This window comes from Lissotriton vulgaris, chromosome 3_1 (genome assembly GCF_964263255.1).
Source record: "Lissotriton vulgaris chromosome 3_1, aLisVul1.2, whole genome shotgun sequence".
NCBI classification, from domain to species: domain Eukaryota; kingdom Metazoa; phylum Chordata; class Amphibia; order Caudata; family Salamandridae; genus Lissotriton; species Lissotriton vulgaris.
In genome coordinates, this window is record NC_141689.1 from 939,361,742 (window position 1) to 939,384,950 (window position 23,209).

At 42.5% G+C, this 23,209-nt stretch overlaps 1 protein-coding gene across 1 annotated transcript in view; it reads right to left on the reverse strand.

Annotated features, from left to right (window-relative positions):
• CARNMT1 (carnosine N-methyltransferase 1) overlaps nt 1-23,209 on the reverse strand; it is a 197,872-nt gene that overhangs the window by 104,403 nt on the left and 70,260 nt on the right. The window contains exon 4 of the mRNA XM_086961282.1: nt 16,483-16,623. Coding sequence (XP_086817408.1) covers nt 16,483-16,623 — 141 coding nt within the window. The remainder of the gene's footprint in view (nt 1-16,482; nt 16,624-23,209) is intronic.

A 23,209-nucleotide genomic window follows, 5' to 3' on the forward strand; every position in this document is an offset into this window, starting at 1 on the left:
ACAACTAAACATTTTTTTTTCTAATCAGCTACTTTTAAAACTGTCATTCTTTTTCCCCATGGTACACTCCCCGGTACGCTTACCGGTGCGCGTACCGGGCGCTCACCCCGCGAAAATAAAAAAAATTTTTTTTTTTTTTTTTGCCCCGTGGGGCCCTTTTATGGCCCCCACATCAAACCTAGGGGGTCAAGGGGGGTCTACTCTGCCCCCTTATGGTCATTTCCCCCTTTGTTTTGGCCACCTCTTGTGTCTCGATCCTACCGAGACACAAGATGGCGGCCGCTCCGGACTGTTTAGAATGTTTACAGACACCCCAGAGCCAATCAGCTTTCTCCGCGCAAGTCGCGTGACGCGCCCGGTGCGCGTACCGGTGCGCTTACCGGAGCGCTGCTATAGATATATATATTTTTTTGAACCTTAATTACTCAAAATCCACTGGAGCACATATCTTGAGACATAGCAAAGGCACATCGGGCTACCAGTCCCTACAATTTTGCCAAGTTTGGTGGAAATCCATTCAGCCGTTCGGGCTAAAAGTGAAATCGACCGCCCTATGGAAATTAACATGGGGAAAACGCGTTTTGGGACCCCCCTTTTATCTCGGCCCCCGCTTGACGAATCCCCCCCAAACTTTCAGGGAAGGACCGGACCGCCATGAGACCATTTTCCTGAAAATTTCAGGCAGATTCGTCAACCGGCGCCAAAGTTATTCAAAATAGAATGTTGAGATTTAACATTGAAAATTATCCTAACTATAACTACCTACTGGCGACCGCCAGTAGGTAATATATATATATATATATATACACACACACACACACACACACACATATATATATATACACACACACATATATATATATATATATATATATATATACACACACACACACATATATATACACACACACACATATATATATATATATACACACACATATATATACATATATACACATACATACATACACATACATATATGCACACACACATATATATATATATATATATATATATATATATACACACACACACACATATATATATATATATATATATATATGTAATAAAGTGATTTTAATTCTGCGCCATGTCCAGCAAAGGTCCTAACACCTACTCTGTCACTTAGTATCATTAACTCATAACATGGCGTCATCAGTCGTTGATTACATGAAAAATAAAATTTTGAAGGTCATCAACACCACATTTCACAGAAGTAACAACCACTAGATCCGGCTACTAAAACTTGGCCATGTTGCTGGACCATTCAGCCATAGGCTGACTGGTCCAACACAGGCATACATCATGACCGCTTGCGGCCACAGTATGCGGCAAGCGGTCCCTTTTGATCAAACCAAACTTCAAATTTCTCCAGAGCGGTTGGCAAAATTTCAGTCTGTCCTTTCGGGTGAAACATCATTACGATGGATTTAGTCTGCAACTTGGTGCACTGTTTCAAGACTGCATTCCCTCTTTTTGCTGATAATTGGTACAATCTTTCTTGTGGATAGTAATCCAGGTATACAGCCTAATTACACCATCGTTTATCGCTGACTTTGTGCAATCCTCCTTCTGAGGAAACAAATGCTGTAATGCTATTTAGGTAGCATGTGGGGACTGGTCGCCATCAGTCAGACCAGACTGCTTGATTTAGTATCCATGAAGCTTTCGGCTTTATGTGCTTTAGCACTCAAAATCCTGCACATAGTAACTGAAAACTGTTGATCGGCTGAAAACGGTGGATTGCTTTCTTTTAGTTTTGAGTGATTGAATACAGTGGGTCATGTTACCTTTATTGTAATTAACTATTTTAAAAACTTTAAAGACCAGACATTAAATAATACCCTAGGCAGCAAACTTGTACACCAGTACTCTACTCATCTAATATGGAGTACATTATTTTGTTTAGTTTTGTAGGCTTGGATAAACGATTTGCTGACTTTGTTCCTGATTCAAGGTCCTCACAGCAAGTTAGTAACAACAAGCTACAGCCTGGAGGCTGTCTGGTGGACTATCTCAAATTAGTCTAGTAATTGTGGAGGTGTTGGACATAGGCTTGGGCCAGATCTGATAGGACAGCATCCAGACAGCCACCTTTCAGGAGAAGTCCACCTGCAAACGTCAGCACCGATAGGTGCATATGCAATTGTATTCAGGAAGTGAGAGGATCTTAGCAGAGCTTATCATAGTATCTTCTCCGACTCCTGAGGAGTCTCTAAATGTAAGGTCCCAAAGCAGGGCTGTGTGGGAGCCCGCTCTGATCATGCCAGTACAGCACAATTCTTTATTGGCATGCAAGGTAAGACGGTTGATGCTAAATAAAACGTCTAATACATAAAACATTACAGCCTACTGCTGTAGTGTTCCTAATGCCCCACCCATGAACGTCTTTATAAACTTCCATTGCATGTGTCATACAGGATTTAGTGCTGCTTTGCAGGGTATATTGCAAACGCAACTTTCCTCAAACCTTTAAATCAGGGGCCTCTGGAATTATGCAATTGCACAGCCGTAGCGATTTTCGCATGATTTTATATTTACTGTATTTGCCACATAAAATCTACTGATTATGCAGCAGATCATGGATTAACAAAAGACATTGGTTCTAGCTTAAACTGTTCAATAGTTACCAAAGAATGCAGCTACACGTGTTGCTGTGTAGTGGAAGGCCATTTGCAAAGGTTGACTGGTAACCTTTGTCGATTATTGTTATATTTGGATGTTAAACTGGTACTAATGAGCTGCAACTAATGTCCAGACAGTGTTAACTTTTAACAAGCATTGGCATAGTCAATAGGTCTCGCATTTGGACCCTATAAGTGTTTAGTTATCCAGCACAATATCCTTGGTGCAACAACATCAACTGTTGCATAGCTAAACACTTAAGGTCCCAAAGGCGAGACCTATTGGCTATGCCAATGCAGGTTTATTCAAGGCCCGGGGAAGTAGCAGTCCCCGGGGTTGCTGGGGCCCCGCCAGCCCTCGCAATATAATTGCAGGGTAATGAAATCTGAAAATCTGGATTTGGCGCGCTGGAAACATGAAGTGGAATACTACGTTGTTATAGTCTTATCCTTCTTTATTAGAATGCAAGTGAAAGCAAAAACAGCAGACACGTGTTTCGCCCAGTGGCCAGCAGGCCAGATCGAAACAAATGTGAACACAAATACATGATGATGAAAGAATGTTCGCCAAAGGGTAGATGTCAGGTTGAGGCCCGTGGAGAAAGTAGATAAGAATAGGCTAGTGTAGGGGAAAAAAGGTGGGTATAGGAAACACAGAGGTATAGGATTAACGTAAATGTGATACGTGTGGGAGTGAAAGATGATGTAGTGCGAGTATGGGCTAAATTCCCAAAACAGGGGGTGATTAGATGAGCATGCATCAGAAATAGAGGATATGATACAGATGGGAATAAAGATATGGAGGGGGAAAAAAGAAAATTTTAATCAAAGAGTTTATGATCATGAGTGACAAACATCAAAGGTATTGTTCAAATACATTAGTACCGGTCAGGGTATTGACACATTAAATATATCGTAAATGCACATCTATATGGGTCCTGAGGGTGGAACATTTACAGGAAAAATATTCATACATACAAAAGTAAAAAGCTGCATATAACAACTATACAAGGTGTAGCAATACAAGCGAACTTCTCAAGTAGGCGAAAAACCATTGGTTATACTGTGCATTAACATGGGTATCGATCAGTATAATCAAGGTATTGATACATACGTGATATTCAAAATAAACCTCTACATTGGCCATGAGTATGGTACATTCTCAAGGAAAGGACTCTCCATCAATGCAGTGAGTAGTGAACAAAATAAAATATGACAACTTTACAACGTTTTAGTCATACAAGCGTACTTATTAGGTCGCCAAAAAAGCAAGAAGAACAGGAGGAATAGTTTGTTGGTCACAGTACATGTTAAAAAAGAATGAAGTGCCACTTCTAGCAGCTTCTGTATGTCTGTGAAAGCCGAAAAGACAGACGATAAGTAAAGTAAGAGCTCAGAGTCATTAAAACTCCGCAGGAGATCAAGGTGACCTAGGGAGCTTAGTTGTACCTTTAGAAAGGAAGCGAGGTCCTATGAGAGACCTAACTAGTACAAGAGGACTTGTATTTCCTGAAGACAGAAGCCTTTTACCGGAGAGGACGATAGCAATGACAATGAAGTTGATACCTTGATCTAAGGTTAGTAAAGAGTCACAATTGTTATCAAAACAAAACAAACGCACGATGTCTGAAGTGGAAGAAGGCGGAAAACATGAATATGCAAATTATCGTGCCAAAACGATTTATAGTACGTCAGAACAACAAGGTGTAATAAGAGATCAATATGAAAATAATAAATAATAATTTTACGGTAACAATGGCGTGCTGGAGGCGGCATTCCGCTTGTGAGTAAAGTCAAGCGGGTAGACATGAGCAAGGTGGCAGCTGCAAGGTAAAGGTAGCGAAACTGACCATAGCAAATGATGATTCGATAAGATAGGCATCCCCGAGTGGGATACGTGGAAAATCTAGGAGTTCTGAATGAGCGGCGTGCAGTAGCTCAGTGGGCTGCATTTAAGTAAACTCTGGGTCGGAAGGCAAATGCCAATAACAGACGGTTGCCGTAAACTGACAGGGTCACGGTAAAGACCCGATCGGCATGAGTCAGCTGCTACAACTGATTTAGCCTAGTAGATCCAGTATGGTGAAAATAAAAGACCAATTACTGGGGTCAAAAATAACAGACTATGTCGAGGGACAAAAAGGAAAAAGAATATGGATGTGCAAAGAATATTTAGAAAAATTCTACGAGCTCATGGCAGGAAATAGGTCATGACCTGGGCCACATGGGGAGCTCCCAGACAGGATCTGGATGAGCAAGAGGGCAGTGCATGTCACGGATTCCACTCAAATAAACAAAACTCAAGTGTAAAAGCCACAGGAGATGGCATACCCGAAGGACGATATGCCAAAATGCGAAAGGGTTCACGTATGGCGACAGGAAGCATATGCAATAGTGTGTAGAGTCTAGTATAACACAGTAATATGGATCTAAATTGTACAATTACTGCATCTGTAAATGGCAGAGTAAATCGAGGGACAAAAAGGGACAAAGAATAAAATTTGGGTGAAACATTATTATAACAAGCATTTGCAATGCAATAGGTCTCGCATTAGGAAAGTTTGAGCTATTGGTATTGTAAATGACAAATTTTTTATTTATGTGTTGGTTTTGAAAATAGCGAAATTAATAGCGTTGTCATTTACAATGCCAATAGTTTTAATTTTCGCAAATGTGACACCTATAGCATTTGTAATGCAATATGTGTTGTATTTACGTGACTTAGATGTATTGATATTACACATAACAATGGCTTTTAATTTTTGTGACATTTGTAATAAAGCTTGAAACATTGAGAGAACATATTTGAACCAGTGGTTGTTGAATGGTTGCACAGATTGATGCTGTGGTGGCGCTGAATGATGTGGTGGCGACAAGTGATGCTGTGGCGTTCAGTGATGCTTTGGTAGCGTATAGTGATGTTGTGGTGCCCCTGAGTGATGCTGTGTTGGTGCTGAGGTGATGCGATAGATAGAGTGAGTGCGATAGATAGAGTGAGGGCGATAGATAGATAGGAGTGAGGGCGATAGATAGATAGATAGATCTGGATGCGGCATGCAGGACTTCGCATGCACGCAGCATGACAACGCGACTGACATTATGAATACATTTTTAAGTCTAAATAACCACAAACAAGCCCATTGCCCCCCCCCCCCCCAATTAATAAAAAAAAAAAAAAAATGAACAGCACAAGCTGGGTGTGATAGTATAAAGAAACAGTCCTACCTGGTCCCAGTCCTGGCTCCTTGCCAAGTGTGCACAGTTTCCTGATGGCAGCACAGCATGGCGGGAACTTTGGTTTTACTTTCCGAGTGAAAGCCGCGTTAGATGCCGCCGAAGGACAGGGTCGCAATCAGTGGCTAAGGCGCGTAGTCCTTTGCTCTTACTTTAGTAGCCGTTAGTATTACCCGCTCGGCCAGAAGTGTTACCAGATACGATTGACTGCCATGTTTAATTGTATAATTAATAAATGCCTAATGTACGTTCGTCCTGCCTGCAGATAGTTAAGTAAATCACAAAGATTACAAGTTCTCAGAGAATGGCAAAGTGGTAAAGAGGTGACAACAGCGGAGTAGATTATATCCTGCTCCGCCAAAAGTTTAACCAGAGATGAATGCTGCCATGTTCTTTAGTAATCAATTGATTCATGCACATCCCGTCCTGCCTGCAGCCTATTAAATAAATTAAGATTCCTGGGAAATGATATGGTGAGTAGCTTATCAGGCAGTCCAATACACTAGTTACGGTGATAGATAGAGTGAGGGCGACAGATAGATAGATAGATAGAGTGAGGGCGATCGATAGATAAAGTGTATTTATGTTGCATTGAGTAGAGTGTAATGATGTGGCGCGTAATTATGTGGCACTGAGTGGTAATATGGGGAGTGTATGTTGTATTCAGTAGAGTGTAATTTTGTGGCGTGTAATTATCTGGCACTGAGTGGTATTTGGAGTGTTTGTTAGCATTGAGTGCAGTGTAATTATGTTGCATATAATTATGTGGCACTGAGTGGTATTATAGGGAGGTTATGTTCCATTGCAGAGTGTGTGAGGGTGCAGAGTGTGAGGGTGCAGAGTGTATTTCAGGGTGCAGAGTGTGTGTGAGTGTGCAGAGTGTGTGTGAGTGTGCAGAGTGTGTGTGAGTGTGCAGAGTGTGTGTGAGTGTGCAGAGTGTGTGTGAGGGTGCAGTGTGTGTGAGGGTGCAGTGTGTGTGAGGGTGCAGTGTGTGTGTGAGGGTGCAGAGTGTGTGAGGGTGCAGAGTGTGTGAGGGTGCAGAGTGTGTGAGGGTGCAGAGTGTGTGAGGGTGCAGAGTGTGTGAGGGCAAGGGGAGACAGAAGAGAAAGTGAGGCTGGGAGTCGATTTGTTGGGAGGGAGAGTCCAGGGCACAACGCATGCCTTAAAACAAGGCTCTCTCGTTATGCCTCTGGCTTCTAAAGTGTTAATTGCAGTCTTAATTTCTCCCCTATTGAGTAACCTTTCTTCTGTCCTCCTTACCTCTTTATCCTTAGAAGGAGTAAGGTGAAGAGCATTGATCACTGAAGCGTGCGCGCGCCTCAGTTCTACCTAATAGTGTATTTTTTTAGTATCTCCCCAAGTTTACCCTATGTATTTAAACGATGTGTTTGTCGAATATTTGCGTGGAGTGGGGCAGATTTGTAACGTGTTTATTCATCAACATCCCCTTCTCATTTAACGGCATATGGGAAACATCACTGTGTAACTTCTGCCTCTGTTTGTGTTCCACCTTACAACCAATCACAGCCGAGAAGACCCGGAACCCAGCTCAGACATTCGGGGAACGCGCGCTCTTATCTTCTCACTACAGAAAACAACCGTGTTAGATCAAGTATGCAACTACAAGAGAAGAATCACCCTAGTTTCATGTGACCGAGGTCACAAAAGTATATTTTGCAAATGTACCTGAAAATACTGAATAAGAGAGAGAGAGAGAGAGAGAGACAGAGACAGAGACAGAGACAGAGACAGAGACAGAGACAGAGACAGAGACAGAGACGGGCCGAGAGATGGAGGGAGGGAGGGAAGAGGGAGCAAGAGAGAGAAGGAAGAGAGGGTGGAGAGAGGGGAGGTAAGAAGGAGGGAGAGAGAGAGGGGAGGGAGGGAGGAGAGAGGGGGGAAAGAAAGAAGGAAGAGAGCGAGAGAATGAGGGAAGGAGGGGCGGGAAGAGGGAATGTGAGAGGGAGAAGGAGCGAGAGAGAGGGTGAGAAAGAATAGAGGGGGGGGGGGGGTCTAAAAAATGACTCTCCATCACAAAATAATTAAAAGGTCCCAAAAGCGAGACCTGGTGGGCTCTGCCAATGCTTGTTTTGTTTGCAGTGGGAAGAGGCTCAGAGGAAGCAGCGATGGAGGAGCTGTGTGTTGGGGATGTAAGCAAATGGTGGAAAAAAGCATTTGGTTGGAAGAGTAACATAGAGAAGGGGGGGCAGGGATGTGAATGGGCAAGCAGCAGATGGCGAGGAAAGACCAAAACCAGAATTGCAGAGGAGCACACAAACTGTCCCTGAGGTGAAGCCTGGCATAGAACTCTACCATGTTTTGTCACAATCATCATCTAAAGTGAGTCTGTCGTGGGTTGAGCTGTTCAAAGGTGGTGAATGCGTGAGCACTTCCTGAAATAAACTGTTATCGTCTGTTGTGACAGTGTACACGGCGACAGTGCAGGAGCAGCAACAGTCACCAACTTCCAGGGCATTCGGAAGCTTTCACACTAGCAGGGTGCAACACTCCTTCATCTCCCAGTTGGTTGAGGCAGTTTGCTCAGGGTGGAGCGAGAGAGTGGAGGAGCAGCTCCGACACCCTACATTTTGCATACGAGTCCCCGAGGGGTTAAAAATGGCCTAACTCTTGGAAATCGCCTGCAGTAAATACGACACGCACAAAAACACTCACAAAATTAAATCTGCCATTCTACGGTGAAAAGCAATGAGCACTGAAGTTTACGAGGGACGGCATGGACCGTTTTGTAAGAGTGTGAGCCCCGGCAGGAAGGGGCAGCGACACCATGGACACTGTGCACGTGTGACAAACCATTCATTACAGCCGGTCAAAGAACAAGGCTGTTAATGAGGGGAAAGACGAAGCGGTTCGAGTCAATGAGGGAGATGCTGCAGGAGGGGGGAGAGAAACTGCGTGGGAGTCCAGCACGGTCACGCTAATTAAACAAGCCATTCACATATGAGAAATATGCATTTAATTGATATAAATGCTATTGATTTACATAGTGGTTAACCTTAAAAGGTGTCATGGATCCCAACCCTCCTTGGACACCCTTCTTGCATGAAAGTAAAAAAAATAGGATTATTTGGCCACGAACGCTAGTCACATATAGAGTGTGTTTGCAGAGATGGGCAATGCTGCCAACTGTTCCAGTAGTGTGTTGTGACTCAGCAGAAAGGGCTAGGGTTATATTTCTTCCTTCACACTGTCTTCTGCCAGGGCCCACCCATGATTACATGACTTGAAAGCGGCTTGAATGCACTGCTGTGCACCAGCTGGAGAGATCACACGGGCACGGTGTAGATCGAGTGCACTTGTAATAAAAAAATGAAAGTTATTAAAAACGTTTTTGAAGAAATTAAATTTATACTGTCATATGTTTTTGCAGAAAAAATAAAATTATGTTTTAAAATGAGAAGTGGGATAGTGAACAGAAGCTGGCTGCATATTTGCAGGAACTGAATCTCTGAATTTGCCATTAGCGAGGATTTCCCAAAGACAGACTTCCAACCCGCTCTTGTCATAAACAAAGAGGAAACTTAAAATGCCAGTTAAATGACGCTTCGATGCAAACATTAACAAGAAAGATACAAACAAGCTCTGACTGCAGGCAGAAAATGCTTGACGGCCGGCGGAGGAAGGGATCATAAAAACCCTTCGGCATCTGGGTTCCTGTCAAGAGAAAATATGGCTCTCTCTTCCACATGGAGATGGCGAATAAAAAGAGTATGTGAAAACAGGAAACTAAGGAGAGATGAGACAGACAGAGAACGCGGGCAAGAAAAAGTGAAGAACAAGCTCCTGGCATTGCTGTGGGGGATGGGGGGGAGGGGGGGGGGGCAAGAGAGAAGAGAAATGCACGGCTGTGAAAGTGGCTCTCGGGGTGCATTCCTTTGAAGTGTCGGGTCTGATGCAATTATGCGAGGCAGGCTGGTTAGGAAGCAAATGGCAAGGGAGGGAGGCTGAGGCTTTGATGTGGGGAGTCGCAAGTAAAGTGAATAATTAGGGGAGGAGAACTGGCAGGCTGATAGGCAGAAGGCTCAGGCAAGCTCGTGCACGAGGTGGCGTGCACTTTCCAAAATCCTCTGAGAGCCCTTGGCCTTAAAAAATGGTTTGACTGCATTAGGGCTCGTTTCCTATTCCTGCTGAATAGGAAAGGACGAGCCCTAAAAAGGACTTCGAACATGAGGCAAGAAATAGGTCATGGCCTAAGCCACGTAGAAAAATTCCCAGGAGGTATCTGGGAGAGCAAGAGGGCAGTACATGTGACAGATGCCGCTCATGTGAAACATCGGCCAAAACCAAAACTCGTGTTTTCGTGACAGGAGATTGCATACTGGGAGGACGTTAATCCAAAAGTAGGATGGATTTGTGTATGGTGTTTTCAAAAGGTGGACTCATCGTCAACTTGTATCAGGAAGCTTTAGCTTGAGTATACTGAAAACAGGAGGTCAAATGCAGAGGAGATTAGCACCCAGTTTCATTTAGGCCCATGTTTGATTATTTATACAACCAGTAGTGCATCCCTGCAGCCTTGTTATGTTCGGTATTGACCGTGTCCATGCGCAAGATAAGTTCGCTCTCCTTTTGTCTCATTCGAAGTTCCCGATTACCACCACCTCTGGCTTTATGTGTGCTAATCCGAAAAATTTGAAAGTCTTGTTGCGAGGGTGGCATTCCTGAAAATGTTCTGTAAGCGGGGGTCCCGTTTCAGGTTTGTGAATATTCCTGTAATGTTCCGAAATTCTAGTTTGGAGTGGTCTGATAGTACTTCCTACTGAAGCTTTATTGCATGGACATATATATGATGACGTAAATGTCACAGCTGTAATTGCAATTAATCCATTCTTTGATTTTGGTCATGTATTTGCCTGGTATAGTAAATTCCATCTGTTTATTGATACCTTATTTACAGGCATTGCAGTTGAAGCAGGTGTAGAATCCTTGAGGTCTGGATATGAAGTTAGCTCCCGTTTTTTTCCTTTTGTCAATGTATTCAGATAGACAGTGTTTGTTTAAGGGTTTTTGCTCTCCTGAAACCCATTTCGGGGAAATTTTGATTCTGATCATTGAGGGCCATGTATGTCAGGAGGTACCAATGATTTTGGAGGATTTTTCGGATATGGTAATGACCATTGTGGAAATCCGTTAGGAATCCGATTTTACATGTCTTTAGCGGCTCCCTACCTGGGTTCTTAGGTTGTAACAGTTCATTGAGAGGAATTCTAGCGCAGTCGGAGGCTTGCGTTTCAAGCTGTGTGTTCTCATAGCCTCTTTGTTCTAGTCTGCTTATCAGGTTGGTGGCTTTTTTCCTGTAAATTTCCGTGTTACTTCGTAGTCTTTGAAATTCCCCCTTGAGGATTTTTTTATTGTTGTCGGTGGGTGGCAACTGTCAGCTCAGTATTGAATTGGCTGACGTCAGTTTGCGGAATGCCCTGGTGTGTAGTTTGCCCTTCTGTGCATAGATTGTTATGTCCAAGAATCCTATTTCTGCGGCCGAAAACTGATGTAGTCTTGATGTTTCATTTGTTCTCATTGATTCTGTGTAAGATTTGCTGTAGGTATCCTGTAATCCTTGCCAGATACACAGGATATCATCAATGTAACGTCTCCAGTATAGAATCTGGGAGGTATATTCTGAAAAAGCTTCATCCCACAACCAGTATTGTTCCACTTCTTCCATAAAGATACAGGCAAACGGTGGTGCAGATTTGGCGCCCATCGCACTTCCTTGTAGTTAGTATTCGGAGTTGAATGAGAACAGATTACTGGTGAGACAGAAACATAGCATTTCAAGTATCATTGGATTCAAGGAAATGTCCTGGTTTAGTTGCTATCGCATTCCTTACGGCTTTTAGGCCATCTGCATGTCGGATTGACGGGTATAAGCTTACGTCAATAGTTGTCAGTATACAATCAGAGTCCCACTGGATGTTGTCAAATTCAAGAAGAACGTCCTTGGTATCACGTATATATGATGGGATATCTTTCATGAAGTGTTGCAGGTTGTAGTCAATGTATTCTCCTACTTTAGAGCAGATGGACTTGATCCCTGCTGCGATTGGTCTACCGGAGAGTTGGAAGCTGTTCTAGTGTATTTTGGGGAGAAAATATAGGGTTGCCATTTGGCATTAGTATTGATGGTAGTTAGTTTCGATGCCTACTTCCTGTGCAATTGTGAACGGCATTATGTATTCATTATCGCGGTCACCCGTAAGTGATTCGGGGAAAATTCTCTAGATCTTGTACTGATAGGGAGGTAGTTATTGTACGGCTAAATTTTCTTAGCCCCGGTGGGTTGTTATGGAAGAACGAGGCCAATTTCAGTTTGCGTGTGAACTTGAAGAGGTCAATCCTAGTCTTGGTCAAATGCCAGAAAGCAGTTGAACAGAAAGTAAGACCCCTATTAGGAATCATTTCTTGAGGTCAAGTGTTTTCAAAGTCAGATATGTTGATCATTAGGTTGTTTGGTTTTTGCGGTCTGCTTCTTGTTTCCTCCTGGTTCGTGTTGTCACTCCTACAGTGCACTTTGGCGTTGTAATACTTGGGATGTTTTCGGATTGGGTTCTGGCATATGGAGTTGTTTGATTCCGAAAGCCAAGGCGATGTCTTAGAACTTATTCGAAAAGAATTAACCCCTACTTTTGGTGTTGTGGCTGTGATTTTGTTGCCTGGTGATGCTGTTGAGAACTTGATACAGAGTCTGGTAATAATCTTGTTGGTGCGCCCGCTGCCCCTTTTGTGATGATTTATTGTTTGGCAAAGGTATACATCCTACTTAGCTGGTAATCCACTTGATCAAGTCGACAATTTCAGTTTTACCATTATATTGGATCTCCTTATAGTCGTCAATCACTATATTCAATATTTCGTAGTTCCTGGGGGTAATCTCTCCCCAAATAGTCTTCACTTTCCTTTGTAAGGTCATCCATCTCAGATTTATATTTGTTGTGTTCTTCTTCAGCTATGTCTATCAGTTGTCGTATCATGTTATTTGAGGCTTCCCTCAGGATTTCTTTCTATTTCGCGATTTGGTTGGGATTAGTAGTTTCAAATGGGGGGAATATAAGGATCAGAGTCCTCTAGGTATTCAATCCGCTTTCAAGTATTTTTTGAAACTTGCAGCTTCCCACCATTTTGAAACAATTTTTATTATAATTTCGTTTGTTACAATGACAGTATGTTTCTTATGGTATACAGACATACAAGTGGGTCTAATAGAACCGCCAAAGAGCGTCTAACAAGCATCATAAGCTACAATGTGCTTATTCACTAATGTCTGACTCAGACTCATCCAATGTGGGGGTTCACAGATATTTCCCCAGAAGGTATTCCAACGCCCCCAAACCTATGTCCATTGTTTGGGGCACCCTCGGTGAACATACACTGACTTTTCAGCCACCATTGCCATGTCCATATCTTTGCACCATTGTAGGGTAGGGTTAAGTCTGGACCCCCAACGTTGTGGAATGTTTCGTTTTGCTAATGTCATACCTAGAGTAGCCCAGTCTTGAGCAAAAGCGTTTAAATCCGTAGGTTCCCAGAGTGGTTTCCTTTTTTTAAGGCTTTCTCCAAAGCTTGAAATCTGGATTGGGGGTTCGGTTTATTATATTTCAACGGAACTCCTGGAGTAGAGAAAACCTCTTGTATTCTGAGGTTGTGGTGTTCTCTCCAGTCTTTGCAATTTGCCATGGGTTATGAGTTGGCTGTTGAGCAGTACCGTCAATAATTCTAATAATCATATCAAAGCATTTACAGAACTCATTTGTTTCCAGAGCAATCGCAAAAGGTACACAGTTTTACTTAGACAAGCTTGCAATAAACCACAGACAATGGCTACAACTGAACGCCTTTGAAGGGCCAATGTAATGCTAACCTGCTGCTGTTAGCAGTGAAATTCTTCTTCCAATCAGACAAGAAATTTGTTTTTCTACATGCACTTTTTTTGCTCTTTTATTTAATGTTAATGTACTGTACGGTTGAGTTCTTAATAGTGGCAAGCATCTTTGCAAATGAAGCAAGCACTATTGTAGTCTCTTCCTTTGTATAGTGTTCTATGCAACTTGTGCCAATGCTTAAAAGCTCCTGAGGAACATTGATCAGGGGAGGCACGGAGAGGCGAGTAGGTACCTAGAACTTTGTGACCAGCTGAACTAATATGGCAGCGTGGTTTTACCTTCCCTCCACCCTGTTATGCCTAAAAGATCCTAAATAGGAGTCTTTTTGCTTTTCAGCTCAACCATTGTTGTTTATGAGCTTTTTCACTCTGACCTACTTTGTCAGTTGTGCACAGGGAAATAGGGATCGGCAGGGCGTTAGTGTGTCCTGACCACCCATTTTCCTTTTTGGTCCTGACGAAAACCCGGAACTTTTCCAAGAAACGGGTTGAAACATGTAGACCTCACACATAAGAGATACACACGGTCATAACACCTAAACGTATCCACACACATATTTTAATATTGTCCAGTTCTTGATAATAAAAACTCTACACAAGTATACCTGGACAATTTTTTACATTATTTTTTTCACTTCACACACAAAATACCCGCTCCACTGTAGTCCAGGTGTCGCAGCACACCCTGATGGCACTCGGCTGTCAGGGTGGACCCCGATGATGAAGCATGTCACCGACTAGGTCGGTGAGTGAGGGGTTTCTTAGAAAGGAAGGACTCTCTTCTTTTTTATCCCATTCATTCCATTCAGACCGCTTTAACTAAGCTACTTCTGATGGTACTCCTCTCTTGTTTTGTTTATTATTGATACCTAGGGGATCAGGAGTACTCTCCGTTCACCTTTGTGAACAAATTCCCTCACTCTCTCCTTTGGTTTATTGTGAACATTGATCAGAACCTACTTGAACCACATTGTAGTTAAGATGGAGACCTATCAGACTGCTTTTCCACTGTAGGCCCTGATTACATGTTTTATCATGCAGTTAACGCATCTTAAACTTTAACGTGCCAACTTGTCAGTGTTTGCTTACCCTTTTGTTTGTTAAATTTTCGGGTACTTTTACTCAGTTTCTCTGTCTAGGAGCAAAGCATTCAGGATTTCACCTCATCATGATATTCAAGACATGATGGACAACTTCAACAAACGTTGGCAATTTCCTCGTACTGGGCCTTTAAAGGGCCGGAGAAGTCCTCAACAGGAACCAAAAAATAAAACCAAAAAAGACTGTAAACATCCATTGCACTTAACCTGAATGGAGAGATGTGGTGTTGGCAGCAAAAAAAGTGTAGTCACAAGCCTCAGAGATATTAATGATCTAGTGAGAAATGTCCAAAGAAAATTATGTAAATCACCCCTCACACTATGGAATAAAAACACGTGAATTTCATTAGCACAATTATTCACACAAGCTCAGACTATATTACTGGAGTTTGAAGATTGCAAGAGTAGTTACTAGATGGCAGAATTCAAAAAGCAGTGCTGCTTTAAATTAACTGGATTGAGGAAAAATTAAGGAATTACAATGAAAAGTGTTTTGGCGTACAAAAAGGCCAAAATAAGCTGACCTGTTCACGCATTCAATGTGATACAGAACTAAGGTCACAAGTGTGGAGCAGGACTGGGGAGTTTAAGATGCTAAAAGAAAGTTTGAGGAATTAGGAGATGCACTGTACCCGCTGGCTAGTAATTTGATACAAATTGCAAAATACTATTACGAGGATAAGGTTTTATGTATCCTTTACTGTGGGGTCACCACATGGCAGGTTCAAAGACAGGAGACTTAAAAACTCTATGCAAGTACCGCCTCTGTTTAAAGCAATTCTTACCCCAGTAAGATGTACAGAAATGGTTTGCTTCTACTTGGTGCAACCATTTACTGAACTAGTTTATTAATATTAAGCGAAAGCTCTCTGTTAAATTATCCACTCTGAATAATTATCTTGAGGGCTGACCAAGAAGGAAACAAAATTGATAATTTACCCTCTATAGAGCATGGACCCTTTGCTATTGCATCAAATCGTATATGCATGTTTCAGTACCTGTGGAAGGGGCTAGGAGAAAGTTCTTGAGGATACTGTCCTCAATTAACCCACAATATTTTAATTATATATCTTGATTAGATTTAACAAATAAATTAAAATGCGCAAATACATTGACGGATGGGGAAATTAATAATTCTACAGTCAGTCAGGGGTAGAAGCAATGCAAGTGCACAGCTTTTAGAATGATGTTGTATCTAGTTCAAAACACTGCCTTATTGTTTTTCTTGACCGGTGAGCTCTTCTACAGTGGTGTGCATCCTAGTTCAGGGCGGGGATTCATAAGGAAAACGTGTTCATACTTTACTAACATACCCAAAGTAACTCTTTGGTATTAAATACACTATCCCGTTTAAGTCCAGCCTCCAGAGAGCACGGAAAATGTAAATATATTTTACAAAGAAAAAAATAAGAAAACACAGGACAGCATGGATAAAGGTATTTGGGTTTCTGCTCCAATCACCTGGCACAGACTTTAAGGGAATACACAATGTCAGTCTGCTTAATTATGTAAGAGTACAGAGTCTAATGTAAACTACCATGCGGATAATATTCACTTAGATAGAATGAATCTCACCAATATAGCATAGATCACAAGTAGAGAAGGCATCTGGAACTAATAAAAGTACCTGTTCAGCACAAAGTTGGAGGAAAAAAGCATAAAGAAACTCCATTCATTTCCTTGGCAAGCATAACCAAGATTGGCAATTTCCCACGCCAGTCTACCTAGGCCAGCTCCAGGTACCAGAACTTCCACTTTGGATACGTCACTGTAATGAAGTAACAATTATAACAAAAGTTAACACTACTTGCAATCATAATGCTACATCAGAAGTAAATTAAAAACAGGCGCAGGTGTACATATGTTTGAACAGCCTTCACCTTGAAGATAAATTGTTTTGATGCTAAGGTGCATCCCTAATTCTGCCAATCGACTCTAAACAAACAAACTTTAGAAGCCCATGCAACATCCGTCACAAAAACATGATTCTTGACCCGATGTTCCCATTTCTCAAATTTACCCAGAGACTGCCATCAATGTGCTCACATATTCCGGATTGGATAACGCAGATGCAATATTTTTAAGGATATGTTACTCAATTTCACCGAACTACAACACTTTTAAAATGCTGTTGCCAGACTCCTCCTGCTCAGGCTATATCAATTTGAGTACATACCCGACATTCTGCACAAATTACACCGAATACATATCAGGAAATCAGTCAAATTCAAAGCAGCATTTATCGCTTATCATGTATTCCATGTATTAGAAAACATCAAGTATGAACCCTAGTCAGATCCAACCCTCCTTTGCCCTGCAGATAGCCACTACAAAATTCTAAATAAAACAAGCACATGCAAAGCCAATATGCCTCACTTAAAAATGTGAACGCAGAGCTGTTGGCTTTGCCAATGTTAGTCTGTATAGTTTTAAAAAATAGTTAAAAAAAAAAAAAAAGCATTTCAAAATAATGGAGGAAAAGCAAACATATCTTATGGTATATCAAAACGTACATTAAATACAATCTTTCCAATTTGTAGAATTTACTTGGTTTATTTTTCAATTACTCTTCACTCCTGAAACTCTGAACAGACTTTAAAAAGAATAATGAGGTGTCAGAATGTAATGGGAAAGGCTTTCCAGGGCCTACTTTACTTTCCACAGAATTCAGCCATTTGGTCTTCTAAAGTAATCCTGGTAGTATCATGCCAAGACCACCTTCTGCCTGACACACCAGCTGAGTGGTGTGTGTGGTTGTGGGTGTGTGTGGTTGTGGGTGTGGTTGTATGGGTGTGGTTGTGTGTGTAGCTGTGTGTGGTTGTGTGACTGTGGTTGTGTGTAGTTGTGTGTGTGGCTCTGTGTGGTGCAAGGGCGCATGCATTGGTGCGATGAAGCGCTAGGAGGCAGCAGAAATGCGCAATATTTTTGTAGATGTGCCAACATTTCTCTGTTTCACGCAGCGCAGCAACTTTGCTTGCGGCCCTGCGATGCATGTAATGTTAGTAAATATGCCCCAAAATGTATTAGATGTGTGCATGTAAGTTAGTAAAATGTTTACTACCTTAAAAATGTATGGTTTTACTACAAATGTACGTAAGTGAGCTTTTGGGTGTCAGGGTTGCCCCGGTGTTTGTGCATAGGGTCTGTGCATGAGAGGATGAAACAAAGCTGTCCGGCCGCGTTGAGCGCTAGATTGCAGTATTCCTGAGGCGCTAGTGCACAAAGCTTTTGGCGCCAACATGTCTAAATTAACTGAGTGCCGTATTTACGACGTCACACCTATTAACCCGCAGTCGCTCCAATGAATAGAACATAGGGATTGTTTCCTCTCAGGGCAGTATACAGAGGTTTTCATTTATCTACTATGCTTAGTGCCTGGAAACTTCCCTGGCAATGTGAGATATATTGACGCGCAGATCTCATCACGGCGAATGGAATGGTTCACTACGAGTCTGAACAATAACTTGTCTTTTATAGCGCTGCATACAGCCGTTCGGAGCGCTATTCCGTTTGAGCTGCAAACAGCACGTCATTATTTCCATATTTAAAGGCAAGTCATTTACGGAAGTCGGCAGAGAGAGTGGGTGATACTGGCATTCGAACCCACGACCGTCAAGCCCATGATCGGAATACAACGGGGACACGTGTAATTTTCTGAACCCTTTTGCCAACTGTAAAACACTTCGTATTACGTTCTTGTTTTGTAGGATTTTCATCTTCCAATAGGAGGCCGTTATTTACGCCTAGTTGCGATTTCCACGGATTCTTTCGCAAACTAAACATGCAATAGTGTTATACGGAAGCGCCAAGATTTCTGAGCGCTTTAGAAACAAGCAGCGGCACGCGCCCCTCTCCCTTTACCCCCCCCGCTTACCCCTCGTCCTGCTGGTTTTTGCTGGCGTTTATGTTTGATCTCTCCGCAAATTCATTGACGGAGGCCCCGCCAGAGGGGGCGGTGGTGTTATTTGCGTAACTGACCATTTCTGTCATTTTGGCCGAGGCGGGAAGGAGCCACGGGCCCCGGTCATTCGCGAATGGGGTAAAAGCGGAAGGAGCCGTGGTGTCCACGCGTCTGAGATGGGTAAATGCGTTGGTCGGGTCCTGTAGGGGGGAGGGGGGTCTCGGTGCGCTCGTGTGTGTGTGTGTATGTGTGCGGCGGCGGGGGGGGGCTGTCTCTGTATGTGTGCGTGTATGTGTGCTTGTGTGTGTCTCCGTGTGTGCGCTCAGGTGTGTGCACGCATGCATGTGCGAAAGCAGGGGGAGGTGTGGCTGTGTTGGATCTTCCCAGGAGACAGGATATGTGTACACACGCGCTCGCGGCCTGATCCGATTCTTGAAGATGCGCGTGGCCATCTCTTGTCTCCTTGGAAGCTTTCGCGCTGTAATCGCCACGAGATCTAACAAAAACAACTCTTAATGTCTGTTCTTCATAAATACCCCATCAAAGATTTCCCTGTTGCTGTCCTGATACAGATAAGCTGGAAGGAGTGGTGAGCAGCACAGAGCTGGGCGGGGAGGGCAGGTGGTTGAAAGGTGGGGAGCAGCACACAAGGGAGAGAGCTAGAAAACAGAGACACTCCGAGTGCTCAATATTAAAGAAAATAGTAGCTCCCTCAATATCAGCAGTATAAGGATACAAGTCAACCAATCAAACAGATCATACAGAGGTCATGCCCCACGTGAGAGAAAAACACAAGATGTAGAAAGAACTAAATAAGTATTAAGTAAATGAGTGTCACTAAAGTCAAGCAATGCAAAGTTCACAATTGGTCTTAAGCAACCGGAAAGCTAGTGCCGTCTGGTAGATGTGACCTACAAATGGGATGGTAAAACATTACAAGTTGCTACCTATCAACTGTAGAACAGCATCACTCTGGAAATTGGCAAATGCTTTCTTTGCTAAGTTTCAGAAAACAAATCTCATAACCTGGCTCTTCAAGCATAAATTTGTGCACCTATCCATCTCAAACGAGACTCCTCCATGCTAACTAGTTAAGCGACCCCCAGCAAATGTGAATTTGTGCTAGACTGTAGCATAAGCGCCGGTTGAAATAATTAATTTGGGGTAATTGGTTTCCCCTGGCGCTGTTATAGGACTACCTGGGAGTGTAGCATTAAAATTCACACATAGATATATAAGTGTTTCGTGTAATTTTTGTTTTTATTTTTGTAGGGCTGTGTTGTTGTGTAATTAGTGTGTAAATATGTATATGTGATGTATATGTTGTACATTGTATTATATGGAAAGATTGAGTGCAAGTGAAGGTACTCTCTTGTATATAATCATTTGCTGATTTTTTCGTGTGCTCCACCTAGTTGTTAGAGATATATATATATATATATATATATATATATATATATATATATATATATATATATATATATATATATATATATAACATTGTCATTTGTGTATTCATTCCTTAAAAATTCATTTTGGGATATATCTGGGTTTTTAATTTAACCTGGATTATAAATAAATACTGCATCGATCTCTCTGTGCTCCTTTGTATACATCTTTTTGATGTCATGTGCTCATGTACATGAGGGTAATTTGGGCACAACCCCCATTTTTTCCTAGTATAACCTATCCATCTCAGTAGCAGTCGTTTTTCCTATTTCGACAATGGTTTGAGACGCAGGAAGTCTGAGCTTTTAACACCAATAATGCTTAATAAATAATAATAAAGTAGTGCTCCGTCAAACAGGAAGACATCCTCAATTATGTACCTCGTTCTGATGTACAGTGCTATCTGATGTTCAGTGCTATTGAATGTAAATAAAACAATTTTATTAAGTAACTGGTTGAGGGGTTGTCTAGGTTTCTATCAGAAATTATCCATGTAGATCAAGCAGGATTTATCTTACATACACAACCCTATAACAATCTAAAGCTAACAGCTCACCTTGCTGAAAAGGTCACCAAAATAAAACATGCATTGGCATAGCCAACAGGTCTCGCCTTTTGTTTTGCCATGCAACAGTTCATGTTGTTGCACCAAGGATATTGTGCTGCGTCACTAAAGACTTATAAGGTTCCAAAGGCGAGACCTATTGGCTATGCCAATGCTTGTTTTATTTGTGTATGTCTTTTAATAGGGGTTGTCTACCTCGTAGGATGGAGTAAGGGCGAAGGCCATTGTGAGAAAAGACGTCACAACAGTGCTTAAATTGGGCTGGTACTGAGTACCTGCACTTCTCAGCAATGCTGCAGAACACAACCTTTTCCATGCTCATGAGGCACGGTGCTCCGGTGCTCATGACGAGCTGAGCTCGTCATGGGCCGTGGAACGCTCAGGTGCGGGGAGAATTCCCCTGCTGTGCTGAGCCTTCCACGGGAGCCAATGCACCTGTGACGAGCTCGTCATGAGCACAGTAGTCATGAGCATGCGGGCGCTGTGCGCGCCCCCTCCCCCCAGCACAGCGGGGGAATTACCCCAGCAGCGAAGGGGCTAATGGGAGAGTTCCAGCACTTCCAAGGAGCAAGCAGGTACAGCGAGTACATGCACCTCTGTATTTTTAGGTCTTACACTAGCGGGCTTTAAGCCCCGCCCCTCTTTCCCATTGGCCGGCGTCACCATTTATGTTAAACTGTGGCCGGCCATTGGGAAAGAGCTTGTGGTGACGTACAGTTTTCTCTCTTTCTGCCGTCCCACCTGGACGGACTGCCCTGACTTCCTGCTGGCGTAAAAGGTTTGTTATCTTCTTTATGGGTCCAAACCGATGGACCCATAAAGAAGATAATAAACCTTTAACGCCAGCAGGCAGTCCGGCCAAGTCAGTCCAAGTAGGACGGCAGACAAAGAGAAAAGTCAGCGTCATGGCGAGCGCTTCTTTAGGACTTGTGCACTGTTGCTCACCACTCACCTTCTCTCTCGTCAGCTTGCCCGCTGCCCCTCCCACCAACTCACCCCTTCTTTCATTCTGCGTACATCTCCTACTACTGTGCTCGGTCCCCTCGCTACCCTTATTAAAGTTCTGGGTAACTTTACAGCCGAAAGTAGCCACTGATTTGCTCACTCTTGCAAAGTTCTCAAATTAACCAGCGACGGCTGAAAGAGTCTCCAATCAGAGCAGCGGCCTCGTTTTTAATCACAAGGAGTTCATTGAGAATAAGGGACCAGGTGACCCCTTGGCTCAGCAATCCTGGGGCGCGGTGAGGGGAGCGCTTGTGTATTGTTCACCGCAGGAGCTGGGCAGAGCTATGAGATATAGAGGACCAGCAAAGGTCACACTGAAGGAGAGGGCAGCAGCATAATAAGCATATTACGCTCTAAACTGCACCTTAACAGTTTAAACACACAATTACGTCACAGTCGCGAATGATTCTGGAGCACACAAGAGACTTTATTTCTAGCTTCAAATTATGTTCACATTAGTTGGAGAAAGCTGTAGTAATTACGACTTGCGAGAGGCATTCTTTGGAGTGATCTTATTAGGTGCCGCGCATTCCCAGGAGATTTGTAATTGGGCTAATAATGTTTATTTGATTTACCTCCATAATGGTAGCTAGAGGTGAATGTCGATGCAATGAAGTCGATTAAGGTAAAAAAAAAACATCTTAAAAAAGCGCATCGATTGTGTACACATAAAAGACATGAGAACAGGAGCTGACTTACTGCAAACAGGGTCACCAAAGACACGCGCACAGGGGCAACATGAATCAACTATCATCTATACTAATTAAATTAACATTACAAAATATAACAACCAAAAATACAGTTAAAATTTTAAAAAGTGGCATAAGATATTTCACTTTTTAAAATTTTAACTATTTTTGGTTGTTATATTTTGTAATGATGATAGTTGATTAATTGTATTTGAGAATCAACTTCTGATTATTGTTTTTAATTTACTTTGGTCAATAAAACCTGAGCTACTGAACCTATGTCCTAAGAATTCCTCTCTCATATCACTTACCTTATGAGCGTTAAGAATTAATTGCCTAGGTTGTTAAATTTCATATGTTACTTTTTGGATTTAAACACATATGTTTCTCGGACCTTTAAACTAGGTTCTAGAGAATAATGATTCGCAAGTCTTCTAAGCGCTATGTGACCCTTGCACAGACGTATTACAATCATACATCTCTAAATGCCGCATGAACATGGAATACATATAATGTATTTATAAGATTCCAAGGACTGCGCATCTTGGGTACAGATGGAATTGTTTCATAAATGCTATTAAGAGGTGGCAGAATAGTTTTGAGTGTTAATCGCCCGCCCCCCCCCTCCCCCCCCCCCCCTGTCTTCTGCTATGATCTCAAAGTCACAATTCCAACGTCAGCCTCGCAGTGTTAACTGTTCACTCGTCCAGTGTCACCTGATTGGACACTTTATTATTTGGACTTC